Raw genomic sequence first — 22,131 nt, forward strand, 5'->3', positions numbered from 1 at the left:
CATGATTTAAATTATATATTTTTCAAATGGTTCTGGGTAGGAAAAAAAGGAGAGAACATTGTTATTGAAGGGTGGGAACCTCTGGAGGCAGCTGTAATTTCTAGACCTATTTCTACCCACTTGGAGGTTGTTGAGACAAACATGATGTTACTCTAAAAATCAAAAAAATTATATTGGGGCTGGAGAGTCAGTATCGGGATTAAAGTGCTTGCTTGCCTTGCACTCCACTTACTCCAGTTTCTATCCTAAGTGCCACATCTGGTACCTTGAGGACAAACTGGAGTCACTCTTGAGCACAGAACTAGGAAGAGTCTCTGAACAACACTGGTGGTCCCATTTTCACCCCCTTAAATTGATAACCAACTGGGAAGTGGAACAGGAACTCCAGAAAGGAGTTTAGGTGCAAAGTTAGTTGTACTATGAGGTAAATTGAACTGGCTCCTTTGACTAGTTGGTGCTGACTATAGCTTGCAACTGAATGTTATTGTCATTCTTCCTTTCCTTTTCTCTCTGTAGTATACACTGAGAAAGTTTGTTAAGAAACCAGTCAACATCTTGGAGATCCTCAGGCCATTTCAAGTACTGTTGTGTCTGTACAAATCCTCGAATTCTCTGATGCTTCATCAGTTGGTACTGGGTCAGGGACCCCACCACCACCATGATGAGGCTGCTGGTAAGGTGCGAGGAGCACCTGCTCTGGGCATGCGTGAAGGCTTCTAGGCACCACCCATCCCCAAGGAAGTGTCTGCTCACAATACAGATGACCTTTCTGCTGTTCCATACAGCATCCTGGATGTTGATGATGTGGTTTTCCCCAGGGACAAAGTCTCTTTCTTCAAAGCACAGATTAAATCTGTTGTGATGGTCATACTGAGCATCCAGGTGCTTGATTAAAGCATTCTGTACCCATTCAAAGTCTTTGCTACTGAAGCATAAATAGGCATCGTATTTATACTGGTCTGCTTCTCTTCCCTGGGCCTGCTCCCTAAATATCCGTCTCCAGACTCTCTTAGAACAGACAAAACAAAATCCCCGGAACTTTGTGACTATGAGAATGCTTGTGAGAAAGAGAGTTATAGTGACAGAGAATAATACGAAAAGGGAAAACCTGAGGGTCTTTAAGACTTTCTCTTCATCACAGTCCTCTGTGGAAATAAAGTTGAGGGGAACCCCTAAGAGTGACTTGGGGAACATACAGTACATATCTTCAGGAGACCCAAATATAGAGACATTGGTATGATTGAGCCAATGGAGGAAATTGCTAAGTTCACATTCACAACTGAATTTGTTATGAGTTATGTCCACAAATTGAAGGGTGGCAAACACCTCTGGATCAGGAGATAGGAGATGATTTCTAGATACATCCAAGATCTCTAAATTAGGGGGAAAGTCTTGAGAAAAAAGAACCATCAACCTGTTGGAACTAAGGCTAAGTCCCCTTAATGCAGTCAATTTACTAAATACCCCTGGGGGAAGGAAATTCAGGTAGTTGTCATTCAAATACAGTAGTTGGAGATGGGAAAGCCCTTGAAAAACATCCCAACAGGAACCTGTATCCCAAGCAAGCTGCAACATATTTTCTCCAAGAAAAAGCTTTTCCAAGCTGAGATTCTCAGAAGGGGAATGGTGCTGGTTACAAGAAGAAAGACGATTCTGCTTTAGAATGAGAACTTGCAGGTGTGGTATCTGCAGAAGGAAATAGAGATTAGCTAAATCTTCTAGCCTATTCTCTGATAATTGGATAAAGCTGGCTGTAAATTTGATGGTGTCAGGCAAATCCACCAATTTATTGCCACCCAAGAAAATGGTATCTATGCTTTTCATAAAGTTCATTGTTTTAAGAGCATTATCTCGGAGGTCCAAGGTACTCAATTTATCCAGGAATGCAAATGTTTGATCTTGAATGATTCCAATGTGATTCTTTTGCAGATCAATATAAGTAACCTTAGGAAGACCATGGAAATGAAAATTATAGAGTTCCCCCAGAAGGTTATTTGACATGTTGAGAACTTGGAGGTTGCCAAGGCCCTGAAAGGCATTCTCTGCAATCTTGTTTATCTTGTTGGAGGCAAGATTCAGAACCTTTAACTCCTTGAGGACTGCAAAAAGTTGAGAGTTGAGGGCAAAGAGGTACCCATGTGAAAGATCCAAATGTATCACGGAGCTATGGGCCAAGCCAAGAAATGTGTCCCAGTCAGGATCTTTTAAATTATTGAAGCCAAACCCAGGACCCATAACATGGTATTGGAGCACCAAAGAAGCTATCTTGCTTCCATTGATGGCATTGTTAAAGTTTCTGATTAAGTCCACACTCCAGCCATTTTGAGAAACATCTAGGGTTTTCAAGACAATGTTTCTAAATGGGTTCATGCACTTCTCCCAGTTCATGGAAACTCCTCTGTACATTCTGTACAGACTGTTGGCAGCCAGATTTAAAAAGGAGATGGTCTTCCCCTGGAGGGGCTGGAGATCCCGCTCACACACACTGGGTATGTTGTTGAAGGAAAGATCAAGGGTCTGCAGGGAATTTAGTTCTCTGAATGAAGGATGAAGCTCAAGGCTGTGAAGTTGATTCCTGGAGAGGTCCAGGTGGGTCAAAGATACTAAGTTTCTGAAATAACCATCTTTTAATACAACTTCAGAAAGTCCGCAGTAGAACAGTCTAAGTTCAGACAGATGAGATAGTCCCTGAAAAGCATCTGGGTGCAAGAAGTCTATTTGATTCTTGCCCAGGTCTAAGATTCTAAGATTGGGCAGGTTTCTGAAGGCTTCTTTGTCAATAGTCAGGGGAGTAAATTGAGCCCCAATCTCTAGCAACCACAGTTTCTCCAGGAAGGGGAAGGACGTTGTTGTGAGTTTCTTAATATAGTTGAAGCTGAGCAGGAGGCGTTCCATTGTATTGAGGACCTGGGGAACAGAAGTGAGGTTGCAGAAATAGTATATGGCTATCTGACCCTCCAAGGAACAGGAGGAAATTCCAAGCACCGAACTAGCCACAAGCAGCACTACTACGAGAAGGTCAAGGTGATCTCTCATGATCCTATGAGGAAGAAGGAAGAATAAAAACACATGTTAGAGCTTGAGGCATGGTTACTTGGTTTCTCAAAGCTTGGGGATGGTTTTGTGTACATTTGCTCTCTCTTTTCCCTCTTTCCTCTAGCGCCATGGATGTGAATGTAGTACAAACACAGCTTTTTTTTTTTTCTTTCTCTGACTCTGGTGACACTTTCCAGTCAGCACCATTGGAAGTAGACAGGTTTCCTTTAATCTTTATACTAATGACTACATTCATTCATTAGTTCATACACACAGTTTACTGAAGGAAGCTGGAGAGACTCATTTTAGTTCACCTAAGCCAGGGACCCATTCCCAGTACCACCCCTAATGAGTGGGACATAAATCCACTGATTTTTCTCTTCTGACGAGTCAAGAGTGCACCACCATTCAGATTCTACATACAATCTTGCCAGCTGATAGTACAAAAATTGGTACCAAGAGTCAGATTTCCTCACTGAAGGTTTATGGTAGACCCACATCCTGCTGGACCTCTGGGAGGCTTATGGAAGTGTGTGATGATAGTAAACTACTTGGGTGAGCCAGAGTCAGGATTCACCTTCTGACTGTGCCGTGTGTCAACATCACACAACAACAAAAGGTGCTCAAGTAATCTTTATGGCTTAGTTTCTGAGCATTACAGGGTTCCTGCTAGGAGTGCAGAAGAAACATTTCCAGGCTCTCCCTCAGAATATCTAACACAATATCTAACCACTGCAGAAAATCTTTATGTCTGGTGTCTGTGGCATATCCTCTAGTTGGCATGTTCAACTTTCTCTAAGTGTGAATCCTGAGAATTCTCTAGTAAGTGAGGAAAACATAACATGACATAGGGCAAGAGATGATGGAAAATGTCATGGGGGCAGGGGTGGACATGGGATCATGTTAGATACCCTAAGTATCAACAGGAATCACCCCTGAGCACAGAGTCAGGATTAAGCCCTGAGCACGACCAGGTATAGCCCAAATCAATCAAACAAACAAACAAACAAATTAAACAAAAGAGGCAAATTAAAATAAACAAGGAAAAGGAATTAGTCACAAAGTGCTTTCATTACACAGTGCTCTTCACTGGTCCAGGTTCATTTTATTTATAATTAATTAATTAATTAATCATTTTTAGGTCGCAGTTAGAAAAGCTCAGGACTTACTCCTGGCTCTGTGCTCAGAGATTACTTTTGGCAAGATTGGGAGACTTTATGGAGCAACGAGGATGGCTGAGTGCAAAGATAGTGCCTTAACTCCTGCTGTACTATTGTTTCGGACCAGGTTTATTTTCAAGATAAGTTAGCACCAAGCATTCATGGTGTTTAAGTAGCACAATCTAGCCCAGGATCATGAATGGGCTCTGCAGAGCTTTTATGTTTTGGGTTAGAATTGACCTGTGATGCAGTTTCCACAAAACCTTTGTGATTAAGAGACCACTCACAGCAAACTAGAAAGAAACATGGACAGTGAGTTGGCCTTGAGTTCAGAAACCACTCACACGTAAGTGCAGGGGACTGTGGATTAGAGACGTCTAGGAAAAATGTTTTCTAGTATACTAAATCTCTTCAATCTATTTGCAAGAGACTCTAGGTTAACAATAACCATATCACCCTGTCTGCTTGAGGGGATCATCATCTCATGTTAGAAAGTCTCCCCTCACAATCCCACTCCATTCCACATCAACTGAAGACTCCTATTTCTAGTTTCATATTCTAGTCTTAAATCTTCTTGGGGGATCATATGCAATATCAGAATTGAGCTGGTGCATGCTCTATAATTTCTGTTATCTCTCCAGTCCAAGTTTCTGGTTTTGATATTGTACTAGTTGTAATTATACATGACATAAATATGAAACTCACTAAAAGTGCATGGCTTTTTAATCTTCCTCTTTGGGTGGGGGATTGTTTTTATTTGATTTCAACTTCCCCTGAATGTACAATACAATGTTAAAGTAAAGAAATTTTTCAATAAAAACAAAACAATTCATGTGTTTTCTCTCCATACAGGCAAGTTACTCCCTCCCACTGCTCTCAGAATCAAGTCCTATCAGGACTCACAGGATTGAGTCCCACCTGTCCGTTCAGCACTTTTCTTCTCAACAACGTACTCCAAAAATTGGTCTTCATGGAAACTCTATTTGTGGAGTGCTGTTTTTGGGAAAGGAAAGACCAGAAAAATCAGAGCATCTAGGCCACAGAGGGACACAATTTAGGTCATTCTTGTCTGTGTCTCACTCCACTCTACCACCAGCCCCATAAGAACAGGCAGCAGTGCCCACGACTGTCCTCACAGGGCTGACATTCCCATGGAGAGTAATGTCAACAAAAGAGGAAACACTTGCAACAGGAATCACAAAGGACAAGGGAGTTGGGGCATGCCAGAGCAAGTGATTCAGGGGATCAGAAGAGACCTCTCTGATGCCATTTTCTTGAGCAGGAGATTATCTGTAGGAAGGGAGAGAGCCTGCAATGAGGCAGAGGGACGGTCTCAGGTGGGGGCTGAGCGTGGCACACACTGCTTAACTTTTTCCAAAGGGGCTATACCACTTGGGAGGGGGCATAGGAATCAGCTTGAGAGGTAGGTGGTAGAAGCATTGGGTGCAGAGTGAGAGATGGGCACTTTTTGTTTGCTGGCTTAAAGAAGATAGCTCTCAGGAGGGTGACAGAGATGGTTTGTTCTTGTTGTTGTTTGCTGAAAAAGGACAGCATGTAAATTAGAGAACTTCTGCTCATTGAAAGAACTTTTTCTCTCTCCTCTTCCCGAGGCTATCTCTCAAGCCAACATTTCCTCATAGAGTCTCCCCAACTCCTAATTATGCTCTTCCAAACCACCTCATTTTTCACAAAGCATTAATGATCCTGTCTAACTTTAGTCACCATACAGCTCTCCTCTGAGGCTCTCTATTCTCCATAAGTTCAGTAAGTACTTAGAAGGAACAGTGTTCAGCAAAACAAAAGCAAGCTGAATAAACACCCTGCCACCAAAGAGACATAAAGCCATGAGGTACAGGGAAGAAACTTCCCTATTTTAAGGAAGACATTTTACTTTTCCATGGGGAAACCGTGGAAGAGGCTCTGTGTGTGAACTCCTGGTTCTGCCCCAGTTTTGCAAGCATGTGCACACACATGCACATGCATATACACACATGCACGCACACACACACACACAACTTTCCATGTAAAACAGGGACTCTGAATGTGGATGCTGAATGTTCAAGAGGGTTTTGTTTGGGGTTTTTTTTTTGGGTTATTTTTTGGGTTATACCTATGACCAGACCTAGGGAGCTACTCTCAGTAGCTTTGGTCATGTGGTTCCGGGATCCAGGCCTCCTTCATGCAAAGCCTGTGTGCTAGCTCTTTGAGCTCTCTCTAATCAGCCCTGAGGGAGCATTCTGCTTAGTAATATGTCACGCAGTCATCATGGGGTGGTATATCCCTAGAGATCTAACAGTGCATGCTCAAACATTCTGAAACAAACAGTCTGGCATTCATTGTACTTTAGGGGTCCTGTCAGATAGGTAAAGATAAAGTCTCCACTCAAAATGACCTAGGGGGCCAGGGAGATAACACAGCAGTGGGGCATTTGCCTTGCATGCTGCTGACCCTGGTTCGATTCCCGGCATCCCATATGGTCCCCCCAGCCTGTCAGGGGTGATCTCTGAGTGCAGAACCAGGAGTAACCCCTGAGTGGTGCCAGGTGTGGCCCAAAAACCAGCCAATCAATCAATCAAATAAAGTTTAAAAAAATGACCTCAGAGCCTAACTCAGTTTTTACATGCCAGCAAAGTAGAAATCACACTGTTTTAGCCCTATTCTGAATGTTTCAGAAAGGAAAAATACATTGTTGAGTTTGGGACTGTATGAAGAGTTATCCACAAGAGCCAAGAGTTGGAATCAATTTAAATACCCATAAAGAGATGACCAGATAAAAAAATAACACAGGAAACACTATTCAGCTGTAAATGAAAACAAAATCCTACCACCCCAAATGACACAAAAAGTTATTAGGCTTAGTGAAGTAAGCCAAATGGAGAAGTTCACTCCTATGCATACATTAAAATTTTAATTAATTAAATAAACTTTGGGGCTATCAAATCAATTCTGATCACCAGAAGAAAATGATAGGTGGAGGTAAATCAGACAAAAATGTCATTTATTGATCAAAGAGAATGAACATAATGGAGCATATATATGCTATTGCTCAAATTAAAACATTTAAGTGCCGTAGATGTGGCTCAGTAGTAGAGCATATGTCTAGTACGTGCAAGGTTCTGGCTTTGGACCCTAGTATGCTTAGGTCCTCCAACTATTGTCAGCAGTAGCCTTGGTAGCCCAAAGCACAGTTGGCCAACCACCAAAAAAAGTAGACAACAACAAAAAAATGTTAATAGTTGGAAGTGGATTAACTGAAAAGATCAAACAAACCAAAATGAAAACAGAAACTACCTGGAGCAGATGTGGACTCTTCTGTTCAAAGAAATTCACAATGACAAACCCAAATCCCTACTATCCTGTATTTTGGCACAAGTCCTCTCGAGGGGCAGACTCTGGAATCCACCTCCCTACCATCTTCATCAAGGCACTTGCAACTGACATTTTACACAGTTCCCTTAAGGACCCCTAACACCTCCAGAATATAACAATCAGGAGAGAGAGGGATATCACAGAATGTGAGAAAAAGTAGGTACTGACAGTTTAGAAGGGTACTAAAGGGTACTAACCTTTCTGGACAGTATAGATGTGGGCGACAGGAGTCACAGATTAGCCACATGGTAAGAAGTATGAACTATTTATTCTCCAGTCTAGTGGTTCTTATGGTGAGTCTAAGGAGATGAGAAAACTAGAATAGGAAAATATATGTTCATGAAAACAGAACATCTCCTACAGATTGTACTGTCTGTACTTTCTTCATGAGAGCTGCCATAATCATCCCTCTGAGAGTCCAGCGATAGCTCAGCCTCTTTGCATCCCCAAAGGCATCTATGCAACACAAACCAGAACTTACATTCAGGGGCCAGAGTGATAATGCAGCAGTAGGGTGTTTGTCCTGCATGCCACTAACCTAGGACATACCGCGGTTAGATCTCCCAGCATCTCGTATGGTCCCCCAAGCCAGGAGCAATTTCTGAGTGCATAGCCAGGAGTAACTCCTGAACATCACCGGTTGTGGCCCCAAAATACCAAACAACCCCCCAAAAAACCCTTACATCCAATTTCAGAAGGTTCCACTGCCCCTTTCACCCTCTTCCTCAAGACACCCCTAGTGTATATGTGTGTGTTTGTGTGTGTGTGTGTGTGTGTGTATACACATAGAATAACTTTCATGAGTTCCAGAATAAAATATGGGAAACTTATTCTGCAGCATCATCTAGTGATTATTTTAGCTTCTACTATCCAAAGACCCCAGGGTGCAGATCTCCTTTCTAGAAGAGACACCTTGATTTGCAGGAAGGTTGAAAGTGACTTTCTAACAAACCATTCTGAACCTAGAGCATGCGAATTCACAGGAAGCACTAAACTGGTTCCCCCACAAAGCTGAGAGAGGCTGCTGCCACTGCTTTGTTCTAACCTCAGAATCCACCTCTTAGGTCACCACGCAAAAATATCCCTGTAGACACAGGAGTGCGATGCAGACATTCTCAGAGAAGAGGGTTAAATGTCTCTTTACAGAGGGCTCAGTGTTGGCCCCCAATGCACACACAGAGGCAGGGGGCTTGACCTGGACTGTGGCCACAACGTGTCAAAGTCCCCACCAATAGATGTTTCAACATACCCTGTTTGTCGTGAAAATAACACAGGAAGGTGGAGAAAGCCAGTTGAGGAAAGAGGCTTTTAAAGAAAAATATTGGGATTGTGTTTTAGGGAGAGGCAGAAGCCAGACAGTGTGAAGACCATGTGAATAAAGGGACATTGCTACAGGGCAGGTCTCATCAGAGGTCAGGACAGTGGATGAGCAGAAAGATGAGAAGTTTGGAGTAAAGACGCCATGACCCAAGTCATCCCTCTGCTGTTCTCCCTCCTCCTCCTCTGTGCTCTCTCAGTGACCTCAGCCTCCATGAGTTTCTTCCATCCCCAACCCCCGGGTCCCTGACAGTCCATGTGTCTCTTCTTTTCTCCACTTTTGGCACTAGATTCATGGAGGTTAAACTCCAGAGATTAAAATGTTAATCTAAAGGTCCTAAGAAAATTTAATAGAGCCCAGGTGTGGACATGGAGGAATCCAAGGGAGAGAAATGAGTAATCTAAAGCCTCTAAGGACGTCAAAGTCAAGGGATGAGAGTACTGGGTGTTAGGGAGGTGAGAATATTTGTAATAGGGTCGAGAAGCCTGGGCTGCTGAGGTTCCCCAAATTCAGAGACCAGCGCCACCTTGTGGTGTCTATAGCAAGGTCACCGCCGAGTCAGTGGGCAGAGAGTTTGGTTTAGCACACCGGTCAAATTATTAAAACGATTAGATGCTAGGATCTTAGTAATAGTACAGAGGGTAGAGCATTTGCCTTGCACGCGGTTGACCCAGGTTCGATTCTCGGCATCTCATATGGTATCCCGTACACTCCAGGAGTAATTCCTGAGAGTAGAGTCAGGGGTAATCCCTGAACACTTCTGGGTATGACCCAAAAGACAAAACAAATAAACAAACAAAAGATGAGATGCAACATACACAAATACTCCTATTATCAGTTCTTCCGTAGGGTAAGGCATGCTTTTTGTCCTGAAATAGGTCACTGCACTCTGAAAAAATCCCACAATTAAAAATCACTAGGCTTCTAGGGTAAAAGGAAACCTGCTTGGAATTGACACCTAAAATACCTCCTGAAAACTGGTCAACTACATGCAAAAAAAAAATGAACTCAACCTCTCTTTGACACCATGCACAAAATTAAAGTCAAAATGGATTAAAGACCTTGATATGGGCCCGGAGAGATAGCACAGCAGTGCTTGCCTTGCAAGCAGCCGATCCAGAACCTAAGGTGGTTGGTTCGAATCCCGGTATCCCATATGGTCCCCCATGCCTGCCAGGAGCTATTTCTGAGCAGACAGTCAGGAGTAACCCCGAGCACTGCCGGGTATGACCCAAAAATTAAAAAAATAAATAAATAAATAAATAAAGACCTTGATATTAGACAAGAAACTATAAAAAAAAACATAGGCAAAACACTTCATGACACTGAAGCTAAAGGCATATTTAAGGATGAAACACCACTGACCAAACACGTTGAAGCAAATGGGACTGAACACATTAAAATAATATCCAGAGATAATAGAGATGAGGGTCACAAGGACCAGTCCATGAAAGGAAGCTTGCCACAGATGGCCAGAGAGTGCAGTTAGGGCAGAGAAGGGATCACTATAACAATGATAGTGGAAGTAATTATTCTGAACAAGAACTGGGTACTAAAAGGTGATAAAGTGATAGAATACCCCTCAGAAACAATATTGCAAACCACAATGTCTAAAAGAAAAACTAGAGGAAGAGAGATAAAGGGAGAGAGGGCAGAAAGAGAGGGAAACTGGGGGCATTGATGGTGGGAAACATGCACTGATGAAGGATGTTGTACACTATATGACTGAAACTCAATCAGGAACAACTTTGTAACTGTGAAAAGAAACCCAACTGTATATTAACAACCTTGTAAATCATAATGTTTTGATAAATTAAAATTTCAAAAGTAAAAAAAAAATTACCTCCTGAAAAACACTTTTTGCATAGTCCATGGTAAAAGAAAGGCATGACCCAAGCCATCAACGGTGCCCTCTAGAGAAATCTTCACCATTATCTATGGAAGTGTGAGGGAAAGAGATGCTACTTTTGACCAAGAGGGAATCTAATATCAACAAGGATGTTGTGATGTCAAATCTGTGGGAAGGGGATTGGCTCCAAGCCCAGAACAATCGCCGCAGTCTGAGGCAGCTGCTAGATTTGAAGTGTATTCTGTCTATACATGGGTTGCTGAATCTACTTGTGCCGCTTTCCTCATTTAAATGTATAGAATTATCAATAAGCAACTAAAATACTCATTCACTAATTTCCTAATATTGTTCCTTAATATATCAATAATCTTTTCTAACATAGCAATTTTGTTCCTTGATGTGCCAATTAAGTTGGAAGAAATTCGCTGTCAAAACAAGCATTAAAGTAGAACAACTGTATTCTATTCAAGGCTAAGATCAAAAGTAGAAGACCAAAGTGGTACACAATATAGCTGGGGCTTGCCTTGCATGTGGCTGACCCAGGTATTATCCCTGGCACCCCACATCAAGAACTGCCCAGAGTAATCCCTGAACACAGAGCCAGAAGTAAGCCCTATACACTACTGGGTGTAGCCTCAAAACAACAACAAAATAAATTCAAGGGTTGAAAAGAATCAGTATATTTACAGTTAGATACCAGATCCTCTTAACCTGTTTGGCCAAGTTTGGTGACCTTGTGGGACTGTCTTGGGAGCCATGTCTGGGCTGTACTGACTTGGGTCTAAAAGACTCAGAGACTCACATCAGCTCCAGCAGCCCCATAGTGCTCCTGTTTCCATGAAACACTAAACAGAACTAAAAGTTCTGGATCCAGGCCACATAAAGATCACCTGGGTTGGATCCCTGGTACTCCACCTGAAGGAGCTCCCATAGAAAAATTAAGTGATTTTTAAAGATGGGTCTCAGGAATACTCTTAATGAGTGCATGAATTTTCTGCACAGTCAAATTTAAGATTAGCTGGTGGGAAACACTGGAATCGCTGGGGAGCTTTTGTACATCAATCCATAAATGTTTCATGCAATTATAAAGATTTGAAATGTTATAATAAAATCAATTTAAAAAAGAGAGAAAAACTAAAATACAGGCTGTAGGATTTCTTCTGAGAGAGAAAAGTGTGGGCCTAACATATGGCCAACACAAGCAGAGTTATTAAGTCTTTAAGGGGTCTAGTAGGATGGACCCATCTTGGTTTCACCTCAAAACTACTCGGTTGCTTATTTATTTATTTTTGCGTTGGGGCCATAGGCAAATGTGGTCAGGACTTACCCTGGGCTCTGTGTTCAGGGATCACTCCTGGCTGTGCCAGGGATCAAACAGGGTCAACTAGGTGCAAGGCAAGTGCTTTTACTGCTGTACTATCACTCTGGCCCTGTTTGCTTCAAATAAACAAAGAATTACTGCCTGACCCCATAATTGCAGTTTGGGAATTAAACCTGAAAGAACAGAGCAGGACTTCGCATAGTAATTTGTATTCCTAAACTCATAGAAATGGATCCTCAAGAACTGACAGATGGAAACAAGCCAAATATCTATTTACAGGAACTAAATGAAATGTGTTCTAGTATGAAGGAAACGTGACTTGCCTTTAAAAAGAAATGGGTCTTGGAGCTTGTAGGTAGGTGGGTACAGAAGATAGGCCACTTGCCTTGCACAGAGCTGACCTGAGTTGGATCCCTGGTTCTCCATATGGGCCCCTGAGCACTGCCAGGAGCAAACCTTAAAAACAAAGCCAGGAGTATCGCTTCTCGGCCTTTTGGCTAAGATCAAGTGTAGTATCTGTTCTTATCAGTTTAACAAAGCCAGGAGTAATCCCAAAACACTGCTGGGTGTGCCGCCCTAATGGAACTATGACATACAACATGGAAAGAACTGGAAGACAATATGCTACATACACACATGGAGGACAGATACCGCATCGAAAGTTACATAAGGCACCTACAATAGGCAAGTTCATGGAGAGGGCATTTCTGGAGCTGTGGGGGAAAGAAGAAAAGGTTACTGTTTTTCAGTTTGTTTCCTTGTTTGCTTTTGTTTGGGGCCCACACCTGGTGGCACTCAGGGGTTACTCCTGGCAGGCTCAGGGGACTATATGGAATACCAGGGATTGAACCCAGGTTGTAAACACCCTACTACTGCGCTCCTGCCCTGGGAAGGGTACTATTTAATGGGTGTAGAGCTTTAGTTTGAAAAGAGGAAAAGTAGGGGCTGGGAAGGTGGCGCTAGAGGTAAGGTGTCTGCCTTGCAAGCGCTAGCCAAGGAAGGACCTCAGTTCGATCCCCCGGTGTCCCATATGGTCCCCCCAAGCCAGGGGCAATTTCTGAACACATAGCCAGGAGTAACCCCTGAGCATCAAACGGATGTGGCCCAAAAAACAAAACAAAAAAAAAAAAGAAAAGAGGAAAAGTTTCTGGAAATAAAAAATGCTGGTGATATTTGTACAAGAATGTGAATGTACTTTCTGCAACAGAATTCCATCTTTGAAAATAAGCTAATTTTATGCATGTATATTTTACTGTAACTTCAAGAAATTTAATGAGGAGCCTGGAGAGATGGCTCAGAGCATTGGGGCACATACTTGACATTCAGGAGGTTTGGTTCTATCCCTGGCGCCACATGGTTCCCCCAGTACTACCAGAAGCAACTTTCAAACACTGAGCAGGAATGAGCTCTTGAGCATGGCAGGGCATGCTCCCCCCCCCCCTTGTCTCCCCACAAAAAAAAAATATTAATGGTAAACCAACATTAAAGATCCTTAAGCCCAAATCATAAAAAAAATGGGTTCCATGGCCTAATGGAGTCTCAATGGGCATCTTCACAGGAACTTGGGTATAGGTGGTTCTCCAGGCTTTGGGAGCTGGTTTAGAAGACCCCACCAACTCCCCAACCCTGCCTGCCATAGTCCTCCCAGTGGAAGAAGGGTGAAAGGGAACTCAGAGGCTGCTGGGCTTTCGTTCCGAAGGCCAGACTGACAACTCAAGGAAAAAGAAGCTGCACAATCAATGCCGGCCTCAATACTCTTGCCAAGTCTGTTAATTAAGATAATGAGACCGGAGGGAGAGGGGTCAGTCTTCCCTTCATCTGAATTGAATTCTCTCAGCTTTAATCCAGCCATTAGCTGAGCAGATTCCCGGTCTTAACTTTTTTTGCCTGCATTGAGCCCCTGACCAAAACTGGGGTTCATTACAGGCCTGGATCCCCACAGGGTACAGCTTGTGATTCAGGGTCCCTCTTCTTCCTACACCTCACGCAGCCTCCACTTCCCTCTAGAAAGGCTTCAAGCTCCTCTTTAAAGCTTGGCCCTTAAAGAACAGTATCTGGAGTTCTGCAAAGAAAAAGATAGGCAGAGGCAGACTGCTGGAGCCTGGGGCCTCTTGTGTGAACATTTGACTTCTTTCCCTAGAGGTGCTTGGGAGAGTTTTTCCAAAGCTCATATAGCACTGAAGGTTCTGAACTGACTCCAAAGGTGGATACTAGAGGCAAGTTTAGCCTCAGAAAAAAAGCCAAGATCAATCACTCTTTCTCAAAGTAGGTGCTATCTCCCAAGGGGCTACTAGAAAATGGAAGCAATAGTAGTGGCTTCAGATGCCAGTCAGGGGCACTCTCTGCTTGTTCACTTATTATGTGACTTAGGTCTGTAACACCTTTGGTTCACACTTGCATGTGTTATAATAAAAAGTGCTGCTCTGGTGTTTGCAGGGTAGTGTTTGAGGGCTTTCTGATTCATTTTTCTGTGTCTTGAAATGGGGCAGTAGATCAAATAAGTCTGGGCCTCTTTGCTTGGCCCCTCATAGAGCATCTTCTGGGTGCAAGCCTAAATGGGGTTCTGTGTAGCTGTGGGCATTAGGGTGGGTATGGGAAGGGGACACTATCCCAAGCTGGCCCGACTAGAAGTGGAGAAGCTAACAACCCCATTGGCATGGATGGGTCAGGAACTACAGGTGAGCTTATGTCCACATGAAGGGGGTTCCCACTATCTTTCTCAGAAGCGATAATGATCTTCTAAAAATGCTCACTGATACTATTAGATTCAGAAGTTTGCAAATTAAAATATTATTTCTAGGGCCGGAGATATAGTATTATTGACATTCATGTAATCAATCCAGGTTTGATCCCTGGCACCATATAGTATCCCCTGAGCTCTTCCAAGAGTGATCTCTAAGCACAGAGCCAGGAGTAAGCCTTGAGCACTGCCAGGGGTGGGCTAACACACACACACACACACACACACACACACACACACAAAATCTGTGGGTAGAGGGTGTCTGAGTCTCTCTCTCATGACCTTCCTCCTAGAACTTATTATACTAATCAGTGGCACTAAGTGAAATATAGGCCCTGGGAGGGCCAGTTCAGGGGTCTCAGGCACTAGCCCTGAGCCAAAATGTCTTCCAGAATAGCTTCATCTCACAGGTGCCCTTGTTTCTTCCCTCCCAGGAAGCAGAGACCCCATAACACCTACCAACAGCTGCCTCCTGCCTTCCTCACCTGGACACAGATAAATGAAACACCTTTAGGGGCTCAGTAGCATTTCCCCTCAACTCTGAGTACATGGAAGGGGATAAGCTTCCTGTGTGTCTTCTAAGAGGTCCTCATACACATCTTGGCTGGGGGTTCCTGTGCCACTATAAGGAAAGGTGTATCTGAACATGGAGTTGGAAGTCAAGGACACTCTGGCCTCCACACAAGCACTGGGCCATCTTTGGAATTCCTCCCTCACAGTCACTTCCTTTCCCAACTGTGCAATCACCCTCTGTGCAAGCTCCCTAGCCCACCACCTCCTGCCTGGCCCCAGGCATACCTTTCTCGCCAACTGTAGAGGACACAGTGACACTTCAGGGGCCTTAGGACCAGAGGCCTTAGGACTTCAGTGACTCCATTATAGCATGTTTTACCGCAGGGACAGAGCAGGACCTTGGGTTCTTGCTGGTTTTGTTCTGCTCTCTGTGAGTGTATGTGGGGCTAGAAAGATAGTACAAGGCAAGAAAAGTGCTTGCCTTACAGACAACCAACTATGGCTTAATCCCCAGTACCAGAGACGGTTCCCTGAGTGCCATGAGTGATCCCTGAGCACAGAACCATGAGTAAGCCCTGAGCATTGTCATGTGTGGGCACCAAAGTTCTCTACCAGGGTAGAGCCATAACCCCTCATTTGACAGGAGGGGACAGTCCTGCTTCTGTCTAATCTTGGCCGGTGTCTTTGGTAGAATGTCTTTCTAAGGGCTTTTTATTCTGTCCTGGGGTAAGGGCCTCTGATGTGTCACCTCTATTCACCAAATTCCTGCTCACCCCGAGGGCTCTCTTGGGAGCAATTCCTGAGCCTTTCCCTACCTTCCACCCCCAGCATACTTCCTCTCCTTCTCTCTGACCATATCTTCACCATATTTCCTTTTTATTTTATATTTTTGTGAGGTGGAAAACACCTGCTGCTGCTGTGGGCTTACTCCTGACTCTAGATGTGTTGGAGAACCACATCTGAGATTCAAACTGAGGTATCAAACTGAGGCTGAATGTATGCAAGGCAAAATTATCTTACTCCTGTACTATCTCTCAGGCCCCCTGGCCATTTTTAACTTTCTGCTTTCATGGTTAATTGGTAGAAGTCTGGGACAAGTTCCCAGTTCCTTCCTAAGGAGCTCCTGCAAGTACATGACACAATTTAAGCGCACCTGCAAGATTATATTACCGATTTATACTTCAAAGATTGATTTTTTTGTCTGTTTTGGGGCCACACCAGGTGGTTTCAGGGTTTACTCCTAGTTTTGAGCTTGGGGATCACTCCTGGTTATGCTCAGGGAACCATGTAGAACCTGGGATCAAATCTCGGTCAGTTGTGCAAAGCTAGCTTCCTACCCACTATACTATCCCTCCAGTACTGAAGATTGATGGGTGGGATGGAAATGTAAGGGATGAAAACCTGATCCAGGTCAGCCACATGCAAGGCAAATGCCCTACCCATTATACTATCTTTTTGGCCCTGCAAAGATTGATTTTCTTTAAAATACACATACTCACCTCCCAGTCCTGATAAAAGGAATGCCAATATTTCATTCTAGGGATACAGTCCCCTGATCATGAAAAAAACTTCAGTTCCTTAAAACAAACAAACAAACAAAGTTAAACCCCTTCAGTCAGGAGGCTATAGGGACATCATCACAAAAACATGGGTCGATGTTCTGTGGGTAAACAAAGAAAAACAGACCTTTGGAGAGAATTGAAAAGGTGACTAGGGGGCCCGGAGAGATAGCACAACGGCGTTTGCCTTGCAAGCAGCTGATCCAGAACCAAAGGTGGTTGGTTCGAATCCCGGTGTCCCATATGGGCCCCCGTGCCTGCCAGGAGCTATTTCTGAGCAGACAGCCAGGAGTAACCCCTGAGCATCACCGGGTGTGGCCCAAAAAACAAACAAAAAAAAAACAAAAACAAAAAAAGAAAGAAAGAAAGAAAGAAAGAAAGAAAGAAAGAAAGAAAGAAAGAAAGAAAGAAAGAAAGAAAGAAAGAAAGAAAGAAAGAAAGAAAGAAAGAAAGAAAGAAAGAAAGAAAGAAAGAAAGAAAGAAAGAAAGAAAAGGTGACTAGGAGTTCTCTTTCTATACTATCCCACAGTGGCTTTGTAGAAGAATAAAAAACTTCTGTTTGTCTCTGAGTAAGGGGCTCTTTATTGGGAAAGAACAATGCCAGTTTGTAAATGGCAGCGTGTGTGTATGGGATAAGTGTTGCTGAAAGCATTTTGATAATTCTAAACCAGATGGGCAACTTACTCTCATCACTCCAAGAAAGAAATGACACTTTCCTTTATATTCCAGTGCATTAAAAAAAAAATCTATAGGCTTTGCATGTAGGAGGCTGTGTCCATCCCTCATACCCCACACATCCCCCAAACATGTAGTTGGGAGTGGCCTCTGAGCACCACAGAAAGTGGTCAAATACTCCCCCCAAAAAGGGCACAAAACAGTTATCTCACTGTGATGGAAAGGAAGTTGCTATGTGGGACCAAGAAGTTCCTTTCATGTTATTCTGTGGTCATTTGTTACTAATGACCCATACCCAACGATGAGTTCAACCCTCAGTCTACAAAGAGAGCAAAACTTGAAATCTCTGGGGGAAAACAGAACTAAGTCCAACCTTTCAAAACAGCAGCGAGGTTAGGAATGAGGGAAGGGACATTGGTCCTCAGGTCTGTGAGGGTAGCTGCCTGAGAGTTGAAGATGTGAATACTTGCATCATTTTATAGACCCCAAACTTTCCACCTTTTTACTTCAGCAGATGGTGAAAATAGAAGAAACACTCCCTACACGGTACAGTAATGCTTGCCTACACTCATGGTGGGGGACAGCTCGCATGGACATAGATCATGGACTATGGGACACTCTGCTCTACCATCCATACAGATCATGTGCTCAGTGGCAATAACTTTCCCTCAAACCTGCAGGAAATTTCTGTGGAGGAGCACTGGTAATGGGGCGGGAGGTTGAAAAATCACTGTTAAGAGCTAATTAAACTGAAAGCAGAGAAAGAAAGTAACTTCCAGCCCCAAATGACACCCCTGTTTAATTGTCTGACTCATCAAACTCTGCAGCAACCTCAGTTGTCATTCAGATCTTTAAGGAAAACTGAGGACACCACAAAAAGCAAAGGGAGCCTCAAAGACTCAGCCGCCTAATTCTGCCTGTTGACCACTGTGTAAAGGACTATTGTCAAGTCTTACAAATCACGGCTCTGCATTATGGGAATAAAATAGGCCCAAGCAAGAAGGGTAATATTTTACCCTCCAGCTCTCAGTTCTGAAGGGTGAAGATTATACAGAGGATTTATTCAAGACTTTTCTAAGAAAGGAGAGTTGGCCACAATTCCCTTAGACCAGTGCTTCTTCAAATAGTGAAGGGGGTGTGTTTGACTTCAGCAAACACTGTCATAACAAGCTAAGCCCCGTGTTTATGTCTCTGTGTGTCTCTGGAGCTGAGAGTTGCTGTGTCCTGCTTCAAACCCCGCTTCGAAAAGCTATGCATTGTAAAAATGTGCTCATTGTAGCCATTAATGCAGACATCACCTCTGATTTAAAAATCAGCTCAAATTATTTTATATATTTGTTTTGCATGTTAAAGTTTTTTAATAAATATACTATTTACAGTAGCACGGGGGGGCATGAAAAGTGTTTCTTCTTCTTAGGGGGGCATGACAGAAAATAATTGAGAAGCACTGCCTTAGACCTAGAGAAATGAGCCTGAAGTCATTTGTTTCCTAGACAGGCGCTTCTCCAAGAGGCCAGAAGGGGGAGCGCAAAAAGACCGAGGAGGAGGGAAGGAGCCCTAAAAGGCCGGTGGGAGGGGAGAGCCGAACTTGGGTGGGGGTTGGGAGGCGTGGTTGGTTTCTGATGCTGTTTACGTTTGAGTCAGGCAGGCTCTCCTGGCATGCAATCTTTCCTTAGGTCCCTACAGCATTTCCAAACAGACCTGTAATTGCTTCCTCAGCACGCTTTTTTAGCAAGAATGATCCACGACCACCCCAATTCCAGGGCACCCATTAAGACCCTGTATCTGTTTCGTAGAGCTCACGGTTTGGTTTGGTTTTTGTTTAAGGATCAAAACGACAACTAAGTTCGCAGCTGATTTCAAATCCAGGCTCCAGGATTTAAGAGCTGTGTGACCTGGGGCAAGGGCCTGAGCGTCAGTTTAATGATGCAAAAGCAGCCACAAATAGTTTCTACTTCCCTGGGGGAAGCCTCTGAGGATCTCTTCTTGGCCAAGCCAGAGAATCCAGCAGGAAGGCATAATGCTCCAATATTTCTCACTTGCTTAGGTTGACAGACTTCATTTCTCCAACCTACCTCACCAGAAACGTGGTCCTTTTAGAATTCGCTGCAAGAGGACAGTGAGAAAAGGAAGCAATTTCTCTAGACACTGAGGCTGGGGGTAGGGGGGGCATTTTAGCACTCAGGGGAAATTATACAAAAGCTTCCCCTATTTTTGCAACATCTTCAAGTAATCTTCTAGCCTCTCTCCCTCATGATCCCCCCAACTAACAAAATAAAATCAACACTGTCTAGAGTCCTCTTCACTATTCTGAAGACATTACGTTGACAACTCAAAGAATTTGGAGATAAAAATGTTCAAAGTTCCCTTCTCTCGGCTCATTCTAAAATCCTTACCACACAGTTCTAACATGTTGGATGGAAGAAAAGAGAATTCCACCCTAGCAATATTTAAAAATGAACAACTAGCTTGACCTATGTCAAGTACTTGTGGAAAGATAGCTCCTCTAGGAAATGAACACCCCCCACCTGCTCTCAGGTCCAGCAGCACCAATAACCTCAATTAGAAAATTAATATCTCAGGCTTCCATGCCGCCTCCCTGAAGCTGAACCTGGCGTGGTGCACAGCAAAGCAAATTAGCAGGAAAGATGGGCCAGTGCAAGGTCAGGAGCTGAAACAGAGGAGCTCTTGCACACACACACACACACACACACACACACACACACACACACACTCACACACTCACAATCTGCTAGGAGCAGCAGAAATCATGTGGATTGTCATGTAAATGGAAGCATGGTAGAGAGGGAGGATGAGCAGGGAGGGAAGGAATGCATGGAAGAAAAGGCCATATTAATCTATGATTCATTAGACACAGGGAATGAAAAAGTGAAGAGAGATTAGGAAACTGGGAGGGACTTGGCTTGTGTGCTGGGCCAGCTAAGTCTCTGCTGGTAAAGGGGAGGCGAAGGGTGGAGTGAGGTCTAGGGGCTGGCTCCAGTGTTCCCAGACCTGCAGAACTCAAGAGGAGAAGAATTCCATGGCAGAGCTCCAGAGCTTGTGCCTGGGGTTGGCTACAGCAACAAGTGTCCTTGCCAAGTGTACAAACATCCGGGCCTTTGAGAGCTGTTGAGAGTAGAATCTGCCCTAGCTGTGCTGGGCTCCTGTCATTGGGGGCCTGAATCAACAGACACTTTGATCTAACTTGCTAGAGATAGAGGTTTCCAAGATGCTTGAGATCCTGGCCCTGAACGCAGGAGCTCTAATTCCCTCCACCCATCATCCTCTAGGAGTCCTGGATGCTTTAACTTTCCATGTCCTGTTTTCATTTGTGTGAACAAAGCAAGGAGGAAACTAAAGGCATTTTCCTAGTGCTGGACTCTGTCAAATTTTCTAATGGAATGTATTGAGGATCCTCTGAGCAACCACAGACCCCTCCTGGGATAGGAATCACTCAGCCTTCCTTCTGGCAAATTTCCACATCCGTGACAGAAGAGCAAGAAAGAGTGAGTGCCAATGAACACCACTTGCACAATAAAAAATGAGAAGAAGATGCTTCCTCTCTAGCCAGACCGGACCCCCAGTAGCAAATTTCCTTCCCTGAGAGCCTAAGAGCTCAACCCTGTGTGGACTGAAAAGTTTATCTGTACCCCCACCCCCACTTTCCTGTCCAACTTGGGAGGTTGTTTCTGTCACTGCCCCAGGCCAGGTCCATGGCAGAACTGTCCCCAAAATAAATTGGTTCTTCTGACTTGTCTTCTAACAGATCAAGGAAGTAGAGGTTTTTCCAGGAGCTAGAGAACTATAGGGTGCAGTGAGGGTAGCGACTGCTGGTAGGGGAGAAACCAAAAAGCTTGGAGCAGACAAGAGAGGAAACCAAATATACAGGTGCCAGGATTTCAGTAAGATCTCAGGGATGGTGGTAGGATGTAGAAATAGAGACCAGGGACACAAGGACAACAATATGCTACATAGAACACCATAGACCAGATAGAAACACCCCCCCCCACACACACACACACACTCCCAGCAGCCCAGCACCCTCTTTGGCACTCCCAAGATCCTAAATTGCCCTGTGTAGCTTCTATTCTTGCCAGCTTGCTGAGATGAAAGTGCCATGGCCAATACCTACCAACCCAGAGGGAACTGATACCTTTGAAAGCAAAGAGGCAGAATTCCTTCTCTGAGAAATATTAGCTCTGAGAAATGTCACTTGTTCTATTTTCACTTTGCATGCCGTAAAGGACCAGGATACCTGGAAACTCTCTAGAACCAATTCTGCCCTGATCTGATTCAGCTCCCGGCAATTTAGGGCCAGAAGTGAAATCTGGTCATTCTGTCCGAGTTCAACTACTAGTTTCTCAATGTACAAAAGAGGAACAGCTACAAAGAATGAAATGAGATATGAAGCTCCAGTTTGGAGGCCCTCCCAAGGCCTTGCACATGGTAGGTTACCCAGTAACTGTGAAATTACTTATTCACTGTCAGATTCACAAGGAAAATTGGTCTGGAGACAGGTTAGGGGACCTTGACCTATGCTGTTGGCAGGGCTGGACCATGAATCTCAAAGTGCAATTGGGAACAAGAGTAT

The 22,131-nt window shown here is 43.9% G+C and overlaps 1 protein-coding gene and 1 pseudogene across 1 annotated transcript; one reads left to right on the plus strand and one right to left on the minus strand.

Moving 5' to 3' along the window:
• Positions 1-447: 447 nt before the first annotated feature.
• On the minus strand, positions 448-3,048 carry TLR5 (toll like receptor 5). Its single transcript, XM_049776470.1, has one exon. The coding sequence runs from the start codon at positions 3,034-3,036 to the stop codon at positions 448-450; it is 2,589 nt and encodes an 862-aa protein (XP_049632427.1). The 5' UTR covers positions 3,037-3,048.
• A 9,482-nt stretch (positions 3,049-12,530) lies between these two features.
• Positions 12,531-12,676, plus strand: LOC126014939 (uncharacterized; annotated as a pseudogene).
• Positions 12,677-22,131: the final 9,455 nt, after the last annotated feature.

Source organism: Suncus etruscus, chromosome 7 (genome assembly GCF_024139225.1).
Source record: "Suncus etruscus isolate mSunEtr1 chromosome 7, mSunEtr1.pri.cur, whole genome shotgun sequence".
NCBI classification, from domain to species: Eukaryota; Metazoa; Chordata; class Mammalia; order Eulipotyphla; family Soricidae; genus Suncus; species Suncus etruscus.